Source organism: Rattus norvegicus, chromosome 10 (genome assembly GCF_036323735.1).
Source record: "Rattus norvegicus strain BN/NHsdMcwi chromosome 10, GRCr8, whole genome shotgun sequence".
Taxonomy (NCBI): Eukaryota; Metazoa; Chordata; class Mammalia; order Rodentia; family Muridae; genus Rattus; species Rattus norvegicus.
In genome coordinates this window covers 87,957,195-87,980,562 of record NC_086028.1, presented here as the reverse complement: position 1 = coordinate 87,980,562, position 23,368 = coordinate 87,957,195, and the positions used below count along the sequence as shown (strand labels likewise).

Here is a 23,368-nt window from a genome sequence, read left to right as displayed (position 1 = left end):
AGCCATCTCTCCAGCCCCCCTGACTTGCCTTCATCTTGTACTTATTATCATCCTGACTCTTGAATGCTGAGATTACAGCTTTTATTTTTTATTTATTTTCTTCTTTTTGGGCTGGGAATAAGGCCGGAACAGGACCTCCTTTTAGCCTAGGCTAGCCTTGAACTCCCTGTATAACTGAGGTTGGCCCTGAACTATGATCCTGCAGCCTCAGCCTGTTAAATGCTAGAATTACATATTTTTGCCACCATGCCCTGCCTCTTTTCTAGTCTGCTTGTGCTAAAACGTACAACTAATTGTTCTATCATAGCATCTTTCTCCTCTTTTTTCTCCGTTCTTTTGTTTTGTTTTATTATGTTAGTATCCATCCTGGGATTTTGCATACCTTTGTCCATGTCCACACTCTATTACAGAGCTACACTCCAGGCCTTTTTTGTTTTAATCTCTGACTTTGTTTGTTCTTTTGAAACAGGGTCTCACTTATATAGCTCAGACTGACTCTGGACTTTGTTTTGTGATGGCTAGGATGGTGTCACTTGGCTATTTGAAGTGTGTAGTTTAGTAACAATAAATATATTTACATTGTTGATCTTTTAAAAATAGCTAATCAAAAATCTTTTAAAGCTAGTCAGAAATCTTTTGGGGCTGGAGAGATGGCTCAGCGGTTAAGAGCACTGACTACTCATCCAGAGGTCCTGAGTTCAAATCCCAGCAACCACATGGTGGCTCACAACCATCTGTAATGGGATCTGATGCCCTCTTCTGGTGTGTCTGAAGACAGCTACAGTCTGAAGATGAACTACAGAGTCCTCAGATACATAAAAATAGAAATCTTTTAAAGATTAATGGTCAAGTTAATTTTGTAAATAGCTTTATTTTTTAGTATCACATTCAGCATTGTGCAGGTATTATGCCAGATTTGGTCATGTAACTTTTTCCAGTTGATAGAATTTGACCTAGAATAGACCATAGTAATGGCACATTTAAGTAATCTGTAGCAAATTCTTTTTACTGTTATAAGTCTTTGCTGTAAGTAATTATATAAGAAGAAAGCCCTGTTAGTCTAATAAAAATGAAAACTCCCTTTTGGTATCATACACTTTCAGTGCATGTTATTCTAGACTCACACATTATTGTGAATTCTATACATTTATCAACTCTCATTCTTGGTTTGAATTTATAACTCTTAACATGTATGTAACCGTTTACTAAAAATTAAACCTCATCTTCTCAGGGTTTTTGTTTTGTAGGTTTTTGTTTTTGTTTTGTTTTTTTGTCAAGAATTGGAATACTGTTTCAGCGCATCCAAGGCTTTTACAGGTAGCAGGCTACTTCTTGGGTTTTCCATGTCCATAGTGGGCACTGGCAGGGTTGAGGAGAAAGTGTGTTGACTCTAGAATAAACTTTTTTATGTTGGAATATACTTTTGGATTTAGTTTTGCATTTGAATTTTATTATTTGATCTCTCCTTTTGTTAATTGTAGTGTTTTAAATGCTTTTTAAACCCTTATTGTACATGGCACATACTAATTGTTAACTGTAAAAATAAAGACATGCAGGAAAGTTATCTGTCCTCTACAGGAGAGAACCCAGCTTGTGAGAAACATTTTGAACTATTATGTATCATAGAAGCAGAGGATATACTTAATTCAGAACAAAACAAGAATGATTTTCAGTTGTAGTTTGTGACCATTAGACTGGATGCATTTCAAAAAAAAATTAAAACATTTTTGCAGCTTTGCAGTGGAATCCTTGGTTTGCTGTAAGATATCTCACTCATTAGGTTTAACCTGGAGGTGGTGCCGAAACCTCCTTTGCTTCATGGTCTACGCTTTCCTTGGTTTGGCTGCTTTGTTTTAATGGCAAACTAAAAGTTGCAGTCTTGGGAAAAATGAGTGAGGTCTGATACTGTTGCGGTATCATCTTGTCTAGAAAAGTTAACAGGCCCAGTGAAACCCTCACACATTACTGAGCTACTAGCTTATCTGGCTATGCATGGTGGCCAGTGCCTATATTACCTTGAGTTCAAAGTGAGACCCTAGCTCAAAAAGACATTGTTTCTGCCTTTTAAGCTTATTTCCCAGAACCCCCCCCCCCCAAAAAAAACCAAAACAAACAAACAAAAAAAACAACCTCCTTTAACTATTTGATACCTTTGAAGGTTTTGTTTTAGACCAGGGGCCATACCATGACTTATATTTTTGTGACTTAAGTTATTGTTAATTTTTATTTTATTATTTTATGTACTAGCTGTTTTGCCTGCATATATGTCTGTGTACCACATGTATGCATGGTGCTCACAGAGGCCCCGAGAAGGCATTGGATCCTGTGAGACTGTAGTTACAGATGATTGGGAGCCCTGCTGTAGGACAAGGAATTGAACCTATGTCTTCTGGGAGAAAGCAGTCAGTGCTCTTAACTGGGGAGTGATCTCTCCAGTCCCGCCCCCCCCTTTTTTTTTTAGCTGTCTAGACACACCAGAAGAAAGCATTGAATCCCATTACAGGTGGCTGTGAACCATCATGTGATTGATGGGAATTGAACTCAGGACCTCTAGAAGAGGAGCCAGTGCTCTTAACCCCTGAGCCATCTCTCCAGCCCTTAGCCCCTTATTTTTTAAAGCCTTGTTTTTATCTATGTGTATGTCTGTGTGATTGTTTGGCAGTATCTGTATGAGTGAACATGTGAAGGTCAGAGGGCAACTTTCAGGAGGCAGTTCTCTTCTTTCCCCGTGTAGGTTTTAGAAATTGAACTCAAGAAAAGGCTTGGCGACAAGTGCCTTTACCCACTGAACCATGTCATGGACCTCTTTGAAGGTTTGCAGAGGGAAAGGATTTTTTTTTACAACACAACAGTCATGATTCAGCCAGCCAAGTTTTTGTTGGGATTGTAGGAGGTGGCCAGCTGTCCATTTCTTGAACAAAATTAAGAATGTGATCATCCTGAATATTCTATTGGTCTTCTTGAGAATGAGCATTTTCAGTTACTTTTGTGCTTCATTTGGGTCAGGAGCAGTGTCCTGTTGTGTTGTTTGTTTTTGTGATTGTATCTTGCTCTGTAGCTTAGGATCCCTTCATACCTGTCAGTCCTCCTGCCATTGCTTCCTGAGCGTGTGGGCCACAGTTAGATATTTTAAATGTTTAAAAAGGTACATTTATTTGTTTATAGCTTATGCGTGGGTCATATGCATATGGAAGTCGGAGGACAACTTGTGGGAATTGGTTTTCTCTACCATTGTGTCATTAGGATCAGACTCAGCTTATCAGGGGCCTTGATGCCTTTTCCCACTGGGCCATTTTGCTAGACTTAGACATTTGTCTATTTTCTTTCTTTCTTAATTAGTGTGTATATGCATGTGTTATGTACACAGTGTGCTCAGGTACGTAGTACCATGGCATGAATGTGGAGGTTAGAATTGGTTATTTGCTTCCCCCTTTTTAAGTCAGAGTCAGTCAGTCCCTCCTCTCCCTCTTACCCCTCCCCCCCTTTTCTTTCCTCCAGATGTGCATATACTGTAAACTAGCTGGCCCAAGAGTTTCTGAGTTATTCTCCTGTCTCTACCTCTTATCCTGAAGTAGGAATGGTAGGATTACGGGTAGCCACCATTGTACCTGGCTTTTTATGTGGGTCCTGGGGCTTAAACTCAGGTTGTCAGACTTACACAACTACTGTTTTTACCCATGGAGCCATCTTCCCAGCCCTCATTTGTTTTCATTCCTTCCCTCCCTCCTTCCTTTCTTCCTTCCCTCCTTCTGTCCCTCCCTCCTTCCTTTCTTCCCTCCTCTCTTCCTTCTTCCGCTTTTCTTTTTTCTTTTGAGCACTGGCAGGGGTAGTGTGGGGATGGTAGTGCTTGATACAGGGTGTCTCTACATAGCCCTGGCTGTCGTGGAATTCACCGTGTAGACCAGGTAGGTCTCTAATTCACAGAGATCTGCCTGCCTCTGCCTCACAAGTGTTGGGATTAAGGTCAAGTGCTGGAAATAAGAATGCATGCCACAAGGCCTTGCTCCTTCCACTTTTTTGAGACAAGGTCTCAGAGTCTGTTATCAAAGGCATTATATAACCAAGGATGACCTTGAACTCTTGATCCCCCTACATCCAGAGTGCTGCAATTTTGGGTATGCATCTGGCTTTATAGGTACTAGGGATTGAACCCAGAACTTTTTGTTGTTGCTATTGTTTGATTTTTTGTTTTGTTTTTTTTGGGGGGGGGGTAGTTATTTATTTTTTGAGACAGGGTTTCTCTATGTAGCCCTGGCTGTCCTGGAACTCTCTTTGTAGACCTCGAATTTACAGAGACAGGCCTGGAGAGCCTAGGATTTCTTGCACTCTGCCAATTGACCAAATCCCCAGCCCTGTTGATCAGCTTTCTTTATATATTCTGTGACAGATGGTTTTTTGAGTGGCATATTTGTAAAAGTACAATCTACTTTTCCCTGAGAAATTTAGGAAAATGAAAATAATATTAAGTATATATTATAGGCCAGTTGTTGATCTAGGATCTATGTTTCTCATTGTCTTGTTTAATAAAATAGATTGTAGTATTTTTTCAGGGGGATAAGTTGAAACAGTGTCTCACTTCCCTGAGACTGGCCTCAGGCTGAGGATAGCCAAAACTGGCCTGAACTCCTGATCCTTCTGGGTCAGCTCCCGAATGCAGGATCACAGGTGCATCAGTGTGTTTGTTTTGAGATGAGGTTTCACTGTGTAGACTGTGCTGGCCTCCAACTCTCAGTGGTCCTCCTGCCCTTGTCTTCCTAGTGCTGGCATTATGAGTACCAGGCCTAGTTAAGTATGGTCATTTTATGAATTGGAACAGTTTTAGAAAAGTCCCAGAGCTACTGAGTATCTGCCATTTAAGTATAAGCATGACCTTAAATCTACTTTATGCCCCTTTTCCTTTCAGAGAAAGCTGATACTGAAAATAGGAATGGATTGGGGGAGGTCAGGAAACATAGCTCCTCTGAATCACGAAGCAAGGTATGGATTGTCAGGAAAGGCTTGTGCCTAGTATGGCGGTTCCCTCTGACCCAGGCTTCTGGAAGGTAAAGAGTCAAGATTCCCGGTGTGAGGCCTGTAGTCTGAGGCCAACTTGTCTCCATAGCTTACTTTACACAGAGCTTACATAGTTTAGGAAGCACTGACTCTTCTTCCTGAGAGACAAGTAGATCTAGTACATTTATCAAAGGCAAGCCTAGTCTTAGTAATCTCTGAGTTAGATTTAGTATTATATAAAATTAGTATTATATTATATAAAATCGTAAAGGTATTATTAAAAACTATTATGTAAATAAAAACATACCCTTAGTATTATATAAAACTAGTATTATATAATAATAAATGTAGTATTATATAAAAGTATAGATTTAGTATTATATAAAAGCATAGACTTAGTATTATATAAAAGTATAGATTTAGTATTATATAAAAGTATAAATTTTATAATATTTGGGTTCTATTTTATCATTTTATGTGTATGAGTGTTTTACCTTCATGTATGTCTGTGTATCACATTTATGCTTGGCTTGAGGGAGTGGAGAGGTTCCCCGTGAGTGCTGTGGATCAGGGCCTTAACCCCTGAGTCAGCTCTCCAGCTTGCCTTTAATGCTTTTTTAAGCAAACTCCTACTATATAATCTGTAATCCGGGCTGGCATTGAATTTGTAAACCAAATGCTAAGATTATAGATGAACACCAACACATCTGGCTATCTTTAATCTTCTTAGTAGAATTTAGTTGATATAGATTTAAAAAAAGGATAAACCCAGATAGTAAATAGAATTCAGTCTCGAGTAAGAGTTTAATTTTTTTAAAAAAGATTTGTCTTTAGAGTCAAGAAAGATGGCTCTGTGGTTAAGAGCCCTTGTTGCTTTTATGCAGGACCTGGATTCACTTTCCAGCATCCACAAGTGGTTCCAACCATCAGTAACTCCACTTTCAGGAGCTCTAATGCCGTTAGCCTTCAGGCACCAGTACACATGTGCACATGCATACATGCCATACATGCCATACATGCAGGCAAAACACTAGCACATAACATACATCTTAAATTTAGAAGAGTTACTCATGTTTACATGTGCATTTCTTTGGGACTCTATGCTGCATGTCGGGGGCTCCCTGCACAGGACTGAAGAGGGAGCTGACGTACAGTTGTGACCGTCCCCAAGCAAGCGCTGGATTCTGATCTCCAGTCCTTCTGAAGAGCAGTATGCATTTTTAATCACTAAACCATCTTTCTAGCCCCAAGAGATCTAATTTTAAAGCTAAAATGACAGTGATGGGGGACAAGAGCTAGAGCCCAGCAGTTTAGAGCATTGTTGCTCATGCAGAGGACCACAGTTCGATTCCCAGCACCCACATGATCATGTGTAATTCTAGTTCCAGAGGATTCTACACTCTCTTCTGACTTCTGTAGATACCAGCCTTGTACATGGTGCACATATATTCAGGTAAAACACTGATGATGCATATAAAATCTTAAAAATACATACATGTGGGGTTGGGTATTTAGCTCAGTGGTAGAGTGCTTGCCTAGCAAGCGCAAGGCCCTGGGTTCGGTCCCCAGCTCCGGAAAAAAAGAAAAAAAAAACAAAAAAACATACATGTAAGACAGAAAAGGCAGCTAATGACACATACCTTTAATCCCAGATCTTGGGGGACAGACACAAGTGTATCACTGTGAGGCCAGTCTAGTCTACACAGCATGTTCTAAGACCTCCAGAGCTAAGGCAGTGAGAACTTATTTCAAGAAACAAAATACAGTACTAGAAGGAAAGGGATTGGAGAACGGTAGCAGGAAGGAAGTAGTGAACAGTAGACAGATGAAAAGTGCATAGTGGAAAAGATCACTTGGTTTTCATTATAGGAATTGTCTGTCTGTCTGCCTGTTGTTTTTTGATATAAAGGTTCTCTGTGTAGCCCTGGCTGTGCTAGGATTAAAAGCGTACCACCATTGCTTGGCTCATTAGGGTTGTCATATCTAAAGAGTTCATCAAGGAGCTAGAGAGATGGTTTAGCAGTTAAGAGCCTATGTATACGGCTCTTAGCAGAAAACTAGAGTTTGGTTCCCAGAACTCCTCTATCAGGTGACTCAAACTGTAACTCTAGTTCTAGGGGATTCAGACACTGCCGGCCTCATATGCATGTACACATAGTAACAAGTACACACATTCATAATGAAAAATAATAATTAAAATTTAAAGGATATATGAAGAGACATTAATTATGTAGTAAGTTCATGGCATAAAAATAATTTCAAATTAAAATTGGAAGTAGAAAGCAATTTTTCATTCTTCCTACTGTTTTTCCGGTTATAAAGAAAAGAAGGTAGAGCCGGAAAGAACTGGGTAGCAGTCACTATAAAGTGTGAACATCTACGTTTGATCCCTAGAGTCCATGAAAAAAGCCCGTTACTGTGGTGTACACTTACGATCTGAGCTGCAGAGGCAGAAACTGGCAGCAGCCTCCAGGTCAAAGAGAAACTCAGACTCTGTCTCTAAAAATGAGGATGGCATCTGAGGAACAATACCCAGGCTTACCTCTAACCCCCACGCACGCACGTACGCATGCACGCACGCACGAGTTGAGAAGTAGCTTGGACATTTCAAGGTAAATTAATTTGGAAGAATAACTAAATAAAAGGGTTTTTTGTTTGTTTGTTTGTTTGTTTGTTTGTTTGTTTATGAAGCAGGGTCTCATGTAACTCAGATTAGCCTCAAGCTTGCTATAGATGATGACCTTGAATTCCTGATCTCAGGCCTCTGCCTTCCAAATGCCAAAATTACTGGTCTACACCACCACCACCACGCTGCCTAACTAAATGCAAAACCACCTTTTTGTTTGTTTGTTTGTTTTCTTTTAAAGGTAGGTCTCACTATGCAGGCCTGGCTGCCCTAAGACTTGCACTGTGTAGACCAGACTAGCCTCAAACTGAAAGAGCTCCATCTACCTTTGCCTCTCAAGTGCAGGATAATGTCATGTGCCACAAAGCTCAACATAAAGAAGCTTTTCTAGAGATCATTTTTATTGATTTCATTTTTTAAAAATCTTTGTGGATGATGATGTTATGTGTGTGCTGTGTATGGAGGTCAGAGGTAGTCTGCCTCTGCATTTGCATAGCCTGCTAGTGTAACAGTATTCTCCTCTCTCTAAAATAAAATTCCCATTTTTCAGATTCAGAAATTGACTCTTATTTTCTGAGATAAGCTTCTTTTGTGGCTCTGTGTTATTTAGGCAGGCCCTGAACTTCTGCCTCCAGTTCTTGGGTGTCTGTTTCACAGGTAATACACCACCATACCTGACAAGAAGTTTCCATTTCAAACAATAATTTTTCCAAGATTCTATAGCAAATAAGTAGTAGAATCACGCTAAAACATGTGCATTTTTCTGTTTAATAGAATCCTCATGAATAGGTTATTCCTATATTTATGGATTTATTTAGTGATTCTAGGTATTAAGCCCAGGACTTTGTTTATGCTGGTCAAGTGCTTTACCACTGAGCTCTTTTTGTGTTTTTAAAAATAAATAAATAAATAAATAAATCTGTGCCTTTAATTTAGTTCTCAGGAAGCTAAATTAGGTAGTAAAAATCTTTCACAGGTTTTTATGGATTTTCTTTCTTTTGTTTTTGTTATTGTTTTGTTTTTCGAGATAGGGTTTCCTGTGTAGCCCTGGATATCTTGGAACTCGATCTGTAGACCAGGCTGGCCTCAAGCTCAGCGATCCACCTGTCTCTGCCTCCTGGGTGCTGAGATTAAATGTGTGTGCCATCATGACTGGCATGGTTGGTTGGTTGGTTGGTTGGTTGGTTGGTTGGTTGGTTGGTTGGTTGGTTGGTTGGTTTGTTGAAAGATTTTCTGATCTCCCAAAAGAAAATACTAAAACTTTGGTTCCTTATAATTTTCTCATTTTTATTTTTTGCAACACACACACGCGCGCGCGCACGCGCGCACTCAATTTGCATGTTTTTTATTTATTGGGGACAAAATACCATGATGTGTGTGGAGATCAGACAATACCACTTGGGAGTTCCCACAGTGTAAATCCTGTTGATGACTCAGGTTGTCAGTTTGGTGGCAAGCTAAGCGCCTTTTACCCACTGAGCACCAGCTCTCCTTGCTTTCTTTGTTTATTTGTTTGGTTTTGGTTTTGGTGTTTGAGGCAGGGTCTCTCTGTGTAGATAGGTGGACTTCAGGTTTGAGATGTTCTCCTTGCCTTATCTCCTGAGTACTGAGATCACAGGTATGAGCCACTCCCTTCCTTATGTTTTATTTTCCTTCTCTGTGGAATTTTTAGTGTTCTACATTGTATAATTTTTATTATTATTTGTGTATTTCTTTTATCCTTCCTGAACCGTAAGTTTCTAAAGACTTGTAATTGGTAGGTTTTTGCATGTTCTTTGTTGTTACTTTGCCTGGTTTATTCTGTGTATGTTTTACAACTCCTTAGAATAGCCCAAAACAACATTAATACTTGAAGACAGATGGGGCCAAGCATGATGTCTCGGTAGGTAAATGTGCTAGCTGTCAAGCTCAACACGTTGAACTTAGTACCCAAGATCCACACGGTGGAAGGAGAGTATTGACCTCTGCCAGTTGTCCTCTGACTGCTGGTCACATATGCACACCATGGTATTCATCACCAAGACCACTACCCCAATAAATAAATAAATAATAAATAAATAAATGAGTGAGTGAGTGAGTGAGTAAGTGAGTGAATGAAGAAATGTGTAAAAATGCCAGTTTTTTCTCCTGGTTACTTAATTCCCAGAAATAACGACTCTAAGACTATTTATTAATAAACACCTAGGGGTTGGGGATTTGGCTCAGTGGTAGAGCACTTGCCTAGCAAGCGCAAGGCCCTGGGTTCGGTCCCCAGCTCCGAAAAAAAGGAAAAAAAAGGAAATAAACACATAGGCCATAAGCTTCAGCTTGTTCTCTGATTTGTTCTTAACTAATTATTCCTTTATTCCAACCTGGGTTCAGCTATGTGCTGACTTAATCTGTCTCCTCAGCATTCTGTGGCCAATCTCTTCAGTCGATTTCCCAGAATCTCTTCCTGACAGTGTCCCACCTCCTATTTTCTGCCTCAGCTCATTGGCCATAAGCTTTTTTATTGACAGATGATGCTTATGAGATTCTGTATACATGTAAATAGGGTGGGGGAAAAGGGGGAGTTAGAAGTTGAGCAGGTGGGGTGTTCTAGAGGCTGGGGCAGGAGGTTCATAACAGGCTGCCCTGGGCTATGTAACATAACTGGGTGTGAGGAGAATAAACATGTAAACTCATTCCTACTTAGGACTTAGAGGGAAACAGATATAACAAATACAATATGAGTATTATAATGGTGATTCTAGAAAATTGAACAATTTAACTTAGAATGTCAGTTTATTTAACAATTGAGCAGGCAAAATGTTACATTATAAGAATATTGAAGCAACTATTTCACATCTGACCAAATGTATTTGCTAGTAGATGTATGAGACACAGGCATCTATGGGTTGTTGGTATCTTTTCCATAAGAAACGGTAGTTATTACTTTTATTTAAAAGATTATTTTATTTTTTAGTTATTTACTTTACATTCCGATCACTGCCCCCCCTTCCTGTCACCCCCTCCCACAATCCTTCCCCATCCCTCTTCCCTTCTCTGAGTGGGCAGGGACTTCTCTGGGCATCCCCCAAACCTGACACTTCAAGTCTGGGAGACTAGGTTCTTTCTCTCCCACTGAGGCCAGACAAGGCAGCCCTGCTAGAAGAACATATCCCACATACAGCCAACAGCTTTTGGGATAGTCTCTGCTCCAGTCTTTCGGGATCCACACAAAGACCAAGCTGTTGGGGAGGCCTAGGTCCAGCCCGTGTTTATTTAAAATTTTTATTCCATTTATCTGTTGTGTGTTTATGAGTTGTGTGTATGGAGGTCAAAGAATAATTTGAGGGGGTTGTTTCTCTCCTTCTATCATTTGATTCCCAGATATTTGAACTCAGATCATCAGGCTTGGTGGTAAGCACCTTTTCCTGCTGAGCCATCTTGCTTGCTTACCCATCCCCAACCTCTGTCCATCTCCCACTTTGGTATTTTTTTCAGATAGTCTTATGTGGCCAAGGTTTCCCTGAGTCTTACTCATTATGTAGCTGAAGATTCCTCTGAACTTCTGATCCTTTTGCCTCTGCCACTCTAGTTGACATTACATTTATGCAATGTTGGGATCAATGCCAACCAGGGCTATGCCAACATGCCCTGCAAATCTGATTTTGTCTTTTTTTGTTGTTGTTTTTCCTTTGGGACTCTGTGAAGCCCTGGCTTTCCTGAAACTCATTATGTAGATCAGGCTGACCTTGAACTTCAAGATGTCTGCCTGCCTCTACCTCTGCCTCCCTAATATTACCTGATTTTTTTTTTTTTATTCCTCTTCTCCCCAGCCCCTCATTAATACAGACCATATGTAGAACTAACTGGTCTGAACTCGGAGGGATCTTCCTCAATCTTCTGAGTGCTGAGGTTAAAGGCCTGTGCCTGTGCATGAGTGTTATGTGTGTGTTTGAATGCCATGGTGTGTTTGTGGTCACAGGACAACTTTGTAGAGTTAGTCTTCTCCCTTTCCTTTTTACATAGGTTCCAAGGATTGAACTCCGATAGTCCAGCTTCACAGCAAGCTTTCCTCTGCCGAGTGAGCTTTTTGTCAGCTGCAAACACATCACTTTAGATCATAACATTCCACTCTGGTTCCTAAAGTCACATTTTCATTTCATGATCAAAAACACATTTAGTCCATTTCTTGTAAGTCCCCGTAATCTTTACCATTCTCACCACAGAACCCAGGTTGCAAAAAAATAGATGTGACACCTTTGTAACTCCAGTGTGGGGGAAGCAGAGACAGACAGATCCTTTAGACTGACTAGCTAGTCTAGACTGCATGGTGAGCTCCATGAGAGAGCTCTTCTCCAAAAACAAGCTGAATGGCACCTAAGAAGCAATACGGGAGTTGTCCTGTGGCCATCTTAAGCACTTATGCAAACAGGTGGCTTTGAATCCTTGTGATGACTTGTAGTGTTCAGCAGCCTTCTGAATAGTAATGTGTTTATAAAGCTTGCTTTCTTTGTTACCTCTTTTGATCTATATGACAGTATTGAAAATAGAGAAGATAGTCATCTACTCATACCATCCTCTGGTTGTAAAAAGGCATTGTTTGGTGATTGTCTTCTCTTGGAGAAATGGACTTTTATAGCCTAGCCTTTTAGGGGAACAACCCTTAAAAATCTGTGCTAAGGAATTTATGAAAATATGTGTGTGTGCTGGGGTGGGCAGCTGTGAAAGTACAAGGAAAGTGGTTTACAGGAAGCTGGAAAGTCCTTGGGGGTTTTAAAATAATCCTGCAATAGTAACCATTGTGGTTTTAGAACACTTGTAACACAACCAATGGTAGGAGATACAACTGAAGAAGCCATTTGCTTGTCCAGATAGCTCTGTAGCTCCCCAAATATTTTCTACTGTTCAGACTTTAGAATCAAAGTGAAGCATACAGACTGTTATTAAATCTTCCTAAGTCCTTTGTTTTGGATGAGCTAATAACGTCACTCAGTGAACACTGGATTAATTACTGAAATGTATGCGGTCACTGTGTAAGCACATTCTTTGTTGTGGTCGTGGTGGGCATTGCTTTTGTTTTTCAGTCCAGGTCTTCTTCTCGCTCTCCAGCTCTGCCTGGCTTAGAATGCACTGTGTATTTAGTCCCCGCTAGCCTCAGATTTGCCATAGTTCTCATCCTGAGCCTAATTCCCAAGTGCTGGTAATTCCTGATGTGAGTCACCATGCCTGACTTTTTTGGAGTTCTTTGATTAAAAGATATCTACATAAGGGTGGCTGGGTATATGAATCAGACAGTACTTGTGTCTTCAATCTGCAGATCTAAGTTTGGGTTCCTAGTTCATATCTATAAACATGGCAATAACAGAAACAGAAAATCTCTCAGGCCTGCTAGCCAATCTGAAAACTCTGGGATCACTGAAAGAACTTGTCTCAAAAAATAAGGTGAAAAGACAAAGAAGACCCCTGAGGTTGAACTCTAGCATCTATATTCCAGTGTTGTACACATTCAAGGCACAAACACACACATACACATGTGAGCACATAGACACAATCAAAATAAAGGAAAGCATTGATCATTAGACTGGAGTAGCTTAATGACAGCATTTGCGAGTTCATGGATTCTATTCTCCCCACTACAAAGACAAAACAATAAATAGATATAGAAACAAATTCCAGTTTATTAGCAAAACATCATTTAGCTTTATTTAGAAAATAAGGTTCTATGTCCAGTACGCTTACTCAGCAGGTTCTGAAGTGGAGTAGATTCTCCTTCCTTTATGTGGATCCCAGGACTCAAGCTGTCAGCTTGCAGGGCAAGTGCCTTACCCCCTGAGCCAGTTTATTGGCCTCAGATCATTTTCTTAAAGTTGGGGACAGTGAGAGACACAACAAAAATATTCTTAATAATTTAATAGAATTTAAATAAAAATTTCCATGCTTGAAAATAAGGAACTGAGTTTAGCTTGTTTTAAAAAGAAGTTGGCTGTTCAGGAGAATATACACTTTGCTACTGCTGTGTTTGCCTTTTTTTTTTTTTTTTTTTTTTCCCTTTTCTTTTCTTTTTTTTCCGGAGCTGGGGACTGAACCCAGGGCCTTGAGCTTGCTAGGCAAGTGCTCTACCATTGAGCTAAATCCCCAACCCCCTGTGTTTGCCTTTTTAAAAAAATGATCATGGGGCTGGAAAGATGGTTCAGTGGTTTAGAGCTCTGGCTGCTCTTCCAGTAGACCTGGGTTGAGTTTCCAGCATCAGCATGGTGGGTGGTTCACAGCTGTCTGTAACTCCAGGATGAAACACCTTTACAGACACACATACTGGTACAACACCAATAGACATAAAATTTTAAAGGAAGGAAAGCCGGGTGGTGGTGGTAAATGCTTTTAGTCCCAACACTTGGGAGGCAAAGGCAGGTGGATTTCTATGAGTTCAAGACCAGCCTGGTCTCCAGAGTGAGCTCCAGGACAAACTACACAGAAAAACTGTCATTAAAAACAAATAATAAAAGCTTAAAAACTTGATTGTTACAAATTGTTATTTGGTTATTCTGAATGATATTCTTCATGATAAGCTCAGTCATTAATTGGAAATAAGTAAGGGGATTTTATAAAAAACCATGGTGCAGTCTCTTCCTATTTATATTCTTTGGAGTCTGTTTCCCACTGTGATTTTGTTCCCTTGACCTGTGTGTTCTCCTTAATAGCATAATAATGTAGTGTAATAATGTAGTGTAATATAATATAGTGTAATAATATAGCATAATAATGTAGTATAATAATTAATGCAAGCAGTAACTTCATCTTCAGGTCGTTGTGTAATGTGGGTATTTACTGAGTTAACTCTAGAGAAATTATTAATGATGGCTCTTTTGAGGCTTCTTCTCTGGAGTTATTTCTCCTGGAGTTGGTCTAGTTCTGTGCAGAAGGATAGATGTGAGGGAATCTATGAAGTCTTTTTAACAGGAAGCAGCGGTCCGAGCTAAGCCCCTTAGTTTACTCATCGTTAACAGCACTCAATTCTTTAAGCACCAAAGATCTAAAGTTGTTTTCTAGACTTCTAGTTATTTTAAAGTGGTCTTAACCCTGTCTCCTTAGGCTCCTTACATAGTTCTTTAATGAAAAAACAATTAACAGATCGGTGTCTGGTTGGTTCCATCTAATTTTTACTGTGATTTATTTAAGGAGTCCCATCTTGGACTCCGAATACTGATTTGCCAGAATGAGTCTGTTAAGTGAAAGGTTGGAAGCTAGAGTTAGTTTTCTCCCTTTAACAGACTGACATCCTGACCCAGCCCCCACCCCTGGGTTATTACTGAAGAGGAGATTGTTCGTGTTCTCAAGTAGCAGTACAAAAATCTCACACCCCATCTGACCAGTACAAAAACAGCTGCTGTAGCACAAAATGTCCTTCCTCCAGCCTCACTGAAATCGGGGGAGGGACAAAAGCCCAATTGGTACTTTACCCCTGTCCTGTCTGCCTGCTAGAAGGCCTGTTTCCTACCCTGATGGTTTCTGCCTAACAAACCGTGTTTCTTTTTTACAGCATTATGATCCTGGACTTGTTGTGGTGATGGTAAACTTAGCAGTGGTAATTTTTATTTCAGACTGAATTACTCCTTTTGTCATCAGTGCACCAATATGTTAGGCTTACTCTCTCTGTTGTAGCCTCATCCTTCTGCTTGGTCTTTTCATTTCCCTCTCCTTTCCTTATGCAACTTGTCTGATCCCTGTTCATTAAAGGGTAATGTTATGAAGGGATATATATGTTCGAACTGCCAAAAAGAATCAGTTAAAATATTAAATTCTAATAGTGAAAACCTTGATTTCCCCACCCCAGTGTAATGGGCACTAGCACTTGCTACTGCATTTATAAATAAGTTAAACTCTGACTGCCTTAGAAGGCAAAAGTACTAATGCAGAATTTATAAACAGGGGTTTACAGAGGTAAACAATTTGGTACAGAGGCACCAAAACTTTGTTGAATCTTTCAAAATTAATTTTTGACCAATCAAAAAAGATTCTAAAATAAATTTCTTTGATGTTCTTTTTAATTGTTTCATTGGACTGTTTGCTTTACCAGTAAATCCCTGCCTGAGACGTTATGAAAGTGATGCTGCACCTAGGAAGTCATTTTTATAACCCGTCTTCACCTTGGTCCTTTTGCTAGAGATTGCAGTCACTGCTCACTCATTATACCCTTGGGCAGAGGGGGCGAGCACTGCATTTGTGCTTGGTTCCACTGGCAGTCTTGGTCATATCTACTAGAAGACTGTGTTCTAGAAGGGTTTGTTTTCCTGGCAAACAATTTTATTATTTGCCAAAAAAAAAAAAAAAAAAAAGACTATGATGATAATTACTCGTTTTCTACCTATTTATTGTTTAAAAACAATAATGGGATCTCGTTGATAAGCACTTAAATTTCTAAGTGTCAATAATGGAATATTGTTGACAAGTAGTTAAATTTCCGGATTTGTTTTTCTGTGTGGTTTAAAGACAAAGAAAAATATTAATTCCATAAATATATAGTGGCCAGACACAAGTGTGGCTGGTAATTTTCTTTTTATGCTTCAGGACTCAAACAAACCAATTTTTAAAAATTATTTTCTTTGATAATACCCAAGATTTAGCCTGATAAAACTCAAATTTCTTGCCCAAAGGTATAATATATATATCTATATATATGTATGTGTGTGTGTGTAACAACAAGAAAAACAAAACAAAAAACAATTGTTTACACCAGTCAGAGTGAGATGATGAGGGAAGTAAACATTGTGTTTTTTCACTGAAGGTGAGCACTGGGTAAGGTAAGTCCTGTTCTGTTACATCACAATGAACAGCGCAAGTTGTGATGTAAAACAGCTGTGGTAGTAAAGTGCTTGTCTGCCCCATTTTGCTTTGTTTGGCTGGTTATGAGTGGATTAAATATATATTTACTTTTTAAAAATCTCCAGCATAGATCAATTAGTTGAAAGTCAATTTTCTTCGCAACTAGTCCTTTTCACAGCTTACCACTTACCGTCCACAATCAGTTGTAAAGTAAAACCAGTCTTGTCCTTAAGGGCAAGTAGCTGTCGTTTTTTATTTAAAATTTTCTTTTGATTGGAAAATGTTTTTTGAAAAACAATAGTTAAACATACTGATTGATAATTTCGTCTGTTGTTTGAAATGCAACCCCCCCCCCCAAGCAGTTTAAAGGATAGACAGGAAGATTTTGGAAACAAAGTTGTGATTGCATACAGGAGGATCAGGAGTTCAAGGTCATCCTCACCTACTTAATGAGTTTGAGGCCAACCTGGACTACATGAGACCCTGTCTTATAAAAAACAAATAAGAAAGGGAACTTGTAAAGTTTATAACTGTGAACTTCCTCTGATGTACCCCACTCAGCTTTGCCATAATAATCTGGAATTCTTTCTGACTAGGCCAACCAAAGTGGGTTGTTGGGTTTAATCCAGGAAAGAAAGGATTGGATGGAAGCTGTGAGAATGGCTTTTGTTTGGTTCACTGTAGCTTTCTGGTCTCTGCACTTCAAGGCAAGATCTAACCTCCCAAACCTAATGTTAAGTGAACTGTTAGACCAGTTTTATGTCTCAGCTTAATTCTGTGTTCCTGTTACAGGGAGAACAGATCCTATTCCAATCGTTGTCAAGTATGATGTCATGGGCATGGGTCGAATGGAAATGGAGGTAAATTGGTCTCATTAAGACATTAGTGTTATGGAATATTTAAAATTGGCATTAACTTCCAACTCAAATATCGGTGTAAGCATATACTTAACCAGATGGAACATAATTAATTTTTCTTTGATCAATTAAAAGTATATTTGATGTTTCTATTCTGTGCTGTTTTTGAAGTGGAAGCACTGAGGATGTATATAATGCCCCGTAGAGGAATTTTCGGGTATTGCACAGAAAGACCAGGTCAGGCCCTGGCACTTGTTTAATGGACACTAGTGCTCTGTGCTTAAAGTAGATGCACTGCCCGTGCAGGGTTATATACATATATTACCTACAGTACCTTTGTTTCATTGTCTGAAATATTGTCTTCATCCTATTCTAATTCCTTGGAAGTAACTATTGAACTGAAATCTTGTAATCAGCAGGTGGGTGTACTGGCAAACATCAGGAAAGAGATTAGGAACATACTTTGTTTTCTGTGATATGACAGTAAAGCTAGAACTAGCTGAGGAAAAACACAGGAAAAAATTGCTATCAAACATTACGCTTGTTCGGCTCCGAAAAAAACAAAACAAAACAAAACAAAAAAAAATCATGCTTGTGCAGATGACATTTTCATAACTGTCCTAGGGTTCTTTAGGAAATGAGAATAAATATATCTTTTTTTGTCAAGCTGGATTATGCCGAAGATGCTACCGAACGGCGCCGTGTCCTAGAAGTAGAAAAAGAAGACACAGAAGAGCTGAGACAGAAGTACAAGGTAACATAAACAAAGTCATTGTTGTCTGAGATATTCATACAGAAAAGAAACCTTCATTTGTGGTGACATTTTGACTGACAACATTTGTTTACATTTGATAGTGAGTTGTGATAATCTTTTTATTATTGCCTCAGTAAAAACTGAAATACCTATTTCATATGTGTGCTGGGAAAATTGCATCAGTGTCTGAAAGTATTAGTCCTAGGAAGTATACAGCAGGTCAGGTAGTAGCAATAAAAAAGTGGTTGAGTCCTTGGAGGCTTTCTTTTTTAACAAACAAAGTGCATGACGGCTTTGTTAAGGAGGGGGAGCATTCATTTTATGTGTAATGCCACAGTACGCATAGAAGTCAAGGAACAACTTTCAAGAGCTCTCTTTCCACCCAGAGAGCAAACTCAGGTCCTCCAGCTTGGTGGCAGACGGCCTTATCTGCTCTGCAGTCTCCCGAGTCCCGAGCAAAGGTGTTTACTGTGGCAAAGGAAGAGTTTTCTAGTTCATTGTTAATTGCACTCAGCCCTAAAGCAGACATCTGTCTGCTGGGTTTTGGTTGTGATACTTAAGGTGAAAATGGAAAAAAAGAAGGGATTTGTTTTAAAACGAAAAAAATTGTATTCTACTGTGTGAAGGGGAAGTAGAACCATAGTCTGCCTACTCAGTCGGAGCTCTGTTAAAGGTCCTTCAGAGTCTCGGTACTTGGAAGTGCCTATAAATTAAGCCCGGGTATTCAAACTTCCCTCAGTAGTATGGAATAGAGAAAGGGGTGATGTCCTAGTTGGAGACATAAGAAATCTTTGTTAGTCTTGGAACCCAAAAATCTATTATTTCCTTTCATTGTTAAGATAGATAACAATACAGTAAAATTAAGATAATTATCATTTTACCAACTTAAAGATTAAAAAGCAGCCAAGGCTGAGGTGATAGCATACCTATAAGGACTCCTGAGACCCTGGGGTGCGGCGCGTGCCTGGCTTCCTGGCATTGGAGAGGCAGAGCAGGTGCTAGACAAGATGGCACACACTTGTAATCCCAAACCCTTAGGAAGAGGAGGCAACAGAACTGCCAAAAATTTGAGGACAGTGCCTAAGGACACGACGCATTAAGACTGACTTGGAAAAGAAGAAAAGCAAAAACCAACGCTTAGCAGACACTCCGTGTGCAAAGCACTACTACAAAACCCTGACAACCTGAGTTCATGTTACAGGATGCTAGATGTGGCAATAGGTGCCTGTAATCCCAGTACTCCTGTGGGGAAACAGGAGGCAGTGACAAGATGATCCCTGGAAGCTAGGGACCATCTAGCGTGTCCATACAGTGACCTTCCCCACACAAGGAGGGAGGTGAGGTTAACAACCCAGGTTGTTCTCTGACCTCCTTGAACTCACATACTTAAGTATACTTCACACATATTGAATATACACAACAAAACAAATACTTTTAATTTTTTTTTTTAATTCTTTTTTTCAGAGCTAGGGACCGAACCCAGGGCCTTGCGCTTGCTAGGCAAGTGCTCTACCACTGAGCTAAATCCCCAACCCTTTAATTTTTTTTTAATGTCTAGAGAGATGGCTCAGCGGTTAAGAGTACAGTTTGTATTCCAGAGGACCTGAGTTCACAACTATCTGTGACTCCAACCCTAGGGTTCCTATGTTCTTTAGCCTCCATAGGAACTTCATGCGGGTGGTGCCTTGACACACTCAAGCAAGCACTCATACATATGAAATAAGAGTGGAAGATGCTTGCTGCTGTTTGGGGGTTCCAGTGATGTCTGGTGGTGGTGGCGGCCATAGCCATAGCCATAGCCATAGCCCTAGCCCTGGCTATCCCTGGATCTCAACTTTAAAGGCCTGACTGCCCTCAAACTCAGAGGTCAACCTGCCTCTGCCTCCTGAGGGCTTGGATTAAAGGCGCGTGCCACCACACTTGGCTAGGTTTACTACGTTTGTTTCCTTTGGGATTTTTTTGGTTTGTTTGTTTGTTTGTTTGTTTGTTTTAGGTTTCTCTGTGTAGCCTTGGCTATCTTAGAATAGAACTCGCTCTGTAGACCAGGCTAGCTTTGAACTCAGAGATTCACCTGCCTCTGCTTCCCAAGTGCTGTGATTAAAGGTATGCACCACCCAACTGCCCTGACCTAGGTTCATTTTTAAATGAATTAGAAACTGCAGAAAAGTTTTCAATCTGGAGCTTATCTTGTGTGTGTTAAGACTCTAAAGTGCTTGTACATGAAGAACTTGGGACCTTCACTGCTCCCCGTTAGAACCTGAAGAGTCATGGGTAGGAACTGTAGGTGTTTTGTTTATGGAACAAAATTACTAGACGAGTTGACTTTCTCTTCCCTCTAGATTGTCTCACCTGACTGATGCTTTTTAGAGCTTATTATAACTTTGTTTGTGTGTGTGATTGTGTGTCTTTAAATATTTTTACAGATTTTTAATTGCATGTATTTGCTTTGTCTTTCTGTGCCTGACCAAGTCCATTTCTGTGTCTGTCCATGTCCATGCCATGCAGGCCTATGAAGGTCAGAGGACAGTCACGGAATGATTTCTCTCCTACCATGTAGGTCCCACAGATTGCATTCAAGTTTGGTGTCAAGTGCTTTTATCCACTGAACCATCATACTGGCCTATTCCTGTTTTTAAGTACTGAACCAGCATAGTAACATGTACCTGTAATCCAAAAATTTAGGAAACTGAGAAAGAATGACTGGCTCAAAGTCAAAGCAAGCTTCAGTTACATAATGAGTTTTAGGTCAGCCTGGGCTACAGTGGGAGTGACTTATCTTAAAACAATAACACGTCCACCCACTCAAATTGAAAAGGGTAGTATGTCCTAGTTACTCAGGGTCTCTTACCAGATAGATGGTGCATGTGTGTGTGCGTGCCTGCCTTCCTGCTGGCCTGCACATAGCGCATGTGTCAGTGAAGGCAAGAGGTCAACACTTTGTGCTGTGTTTCAGGTGCTATCCACCTTGGGTTTTTGTTCATATGGTTCAGCATGACTATTCTATTCTATATGAATAATATGAACTATTCTAGCGGGTCTGAGCTGGTTTCTAGAACCCATAACCATCTTTAACTCCAACTCCAAAGGAATCCATTGCCCTCTTCCAGTCCCCTACTCACTATACACAGAGTACACACACATACATTAATAAAAATATATTTTATGAGGCTGAAGAGATAGATGGCTTAGAGGATAAGAACACTTACTGCTCCTACAAAGGACCTGAGTTCTGTTCCCAGAATCAACACGGCAAGTCACAACTTCCTACAACTCCACTTCCAGGGGATCTAGTTTCACAGACTCATATAACAGGTAAAATAAGCAATAAATGTATGCTTTTTAATGTTGGGTCTCAAGATGTTATTTTGTATGAGTGCACGGTAGCTGTCTTCAGACACACCAGCAGAGGGCATCAGATCTCATTACAGATGGTCGTGAGCCAGCACATGGTTGATGGGAATTGAATTCAGGACCTCAGGAAAAGCAGTCAGTGCTCTTAACCACTGAGCCATCTCTCCAGCCCTAAAGGGTATGTTTTAATGTAAAATTAAAAGTTCACTTTCCCCCATTTCTATAGTACACAGCAAGCAAAACACCCTTAAATAGAAAAACAAAATTTAAAAATATATTAATTTTTGGTTAAGTAACCAAGCATTGAATCTAGGGCCTTAGATGTGTTAGGGTATGCTCAGCCATTGAGCTGCATCTCCTAGTCTGAGAATCTTTTTATGGCTTACAGCTAAAAATCTTTAGACTATCAAAACCCCTGAAAAAATAGTAGATTAAAGAGCAACTGCAACTAGGCATTACATTCCTTTAATTCCAGCACTCAGGAGGCACAGGCAGAAGCTGGTGGATCTCTTGTGAGTTTGAGTCCAGCTTGGTCTGCAGACTGAGTTACAAGACAGCCAGGGCTACACAGAGAAACCATGTCTCAGAAAATTTAGAGAGGGAGGGAAAGGGGGGGTGGATGGATGAATGAATGAGAGAGAGAGAGAGAAAAGAATGAGAATCAGGCTAGGAAGAAATTAACAGACCAAAATCAGATAAGGTAACCTAAGTGCTGAGTTTGTTCTGAGTGTGGCATTTTGACCAACTAACAAACTTTAGATTTTAGTTTTTAAGTCCACAGGGAAGATTTAGGGGGAAAAGGGGTTATTTTCGGTATAGAAAACATAATAAATACTGCTGTGACTGGGACCCTAATAAACTCTTGATAACACCACAGCCTAGCATGCCCCAGCCCTGCAGAAGGGCTAGTAGAAAAAGTAAGCATCTTCAGGCATCCCCTTGCCCTCGTGGAGTGCATTACAAAAGGAGAAAAAAAAAAAAGGCTAAAATCTCTAAGCAGAACAGCTAGCAAAGAGCAGATCCCCATCCCTGGGGTCAAGGGTCAAGTCTTAAGCACCCTAAGCAAGACTTTTACCTCTGAGCTGCATACTCAGCTCTTGGTTGTTGTACATACCAAGGTAACTGAGTTAGTAAAAACTGAACCTAGGCCATTGACTTTTCTCTATGAGTTTAATAGAAACAGGAAGGCTGAGCATAGTGGCACACATTTTAATCAGCATTGGAGAGGCAAGTGTCTTTCTGAGTTTGAGAAAGCTTGGTCTACAAAGAATTCTAGGACTGAACTCTTAATTCAAGGCAACACAGAGAAACCTTGTTTCAAAACAAAATAACAAGAAAAAAAATAGAAACAGAAGTTATAAAAGTTAGGAAACATGAGCTATAGAATAAAACCATTTTTTAAAAAGATTTCTTTATTTAATGTATAAGGACACTGTAGCTGTCTTCATGCACACCAAAAGAAGGCATCAGATCTCATTACAGATGGTTGTGAGCCACCATGTGGTTGCAGGAATTGAACTCAGAACCTTAGGAAGAGCAGTCAGTGCTCTTAACCACAGAGCCATCCCTCCAGCCCCAATAAAACCATTTCTAACTTGACACTTTGTAGCCAGACTTTTGGCTACTTCTTTTTCCCTTCCACCCTTTCAACCCCCAACAGAAGATAGGAGAGAGAAAAGAATAGAGAGAGAAAAGGGGTGTTTTTATTCTTCTACTACTTCCTGCTGATTAGGGATATCCAGTGTCTTGGGAATAGTTTGGTCTTTGCAGTCAGGATATTTAATTTTTCTTGTTTCTTCTTTGCACACTACTTAGCAAAAGTTATAACAGCGTCTAACCAACAGCCCACTCTACCTCTTGGAGCTCGAGTATGTACACTCTCTGAAAAGTCCCCAGAATTCCAAACATCACAATCTCAGAAACTACCATTAGGGCAGAAAGCAAATCATAGTCAGCTGCTGTGGGCCATCTAAAGCAACCCCATATCCCACACCTGGGTTT

General features: G+C 40.0%; 1 protein-coding gene and 1 long non-coding RNA gene across 10 annotated transcripts in view; one reads left to right on the top strand and one right to left on the bottom strand.

Moving 5' to 3' along the window:
* The window catches only part of Gpatch8 (G patch domain containing 8), an 80,350-nt gene that overhangs the window by 31,961 nt on the left and 25,021 nt on the right, over window positions 1-23,368 (top strand). For 3 of the 9 annotated variants that reach the window (NM_001398883.1, XM_039087760.2, XM_039087761.2), the window contains 2 exons: window positions 17,198-17,265; window positions 17,930-18,016. In NM_001398883.1, coding sequence (NP_001385812.1) covers window positions 17,198-17,265; window positions 17,930-18,016 — 155 coding nt within the window. Of the gene's footprint in view, window positions 1-5,306; window positions 17,266-17,929; window positions 18,017-23,368 lie in introns of those variants that run through there. The other 6 variants (XM_063269835.1, XM_063269837.1, XM_063269838.1 and 3 more) reach the window with 3 other exon arrangements.
* The window catches only part of LOC134480882 (uncharacterized), a 30,726-nt gene continuing 18,867 nt past the window's right edge, over window positions 11,510-23,368 (bottom strand). Inside the window, exon 2 of the long non-coding RNA XR_010055817.1 lies at window positions 11,510-23,368. This exon is cut by the window's right edge and continues 13,870 nt beyond it. This is a non-coding gene — a long non-coding RNA (uncharacterized LOC134480882).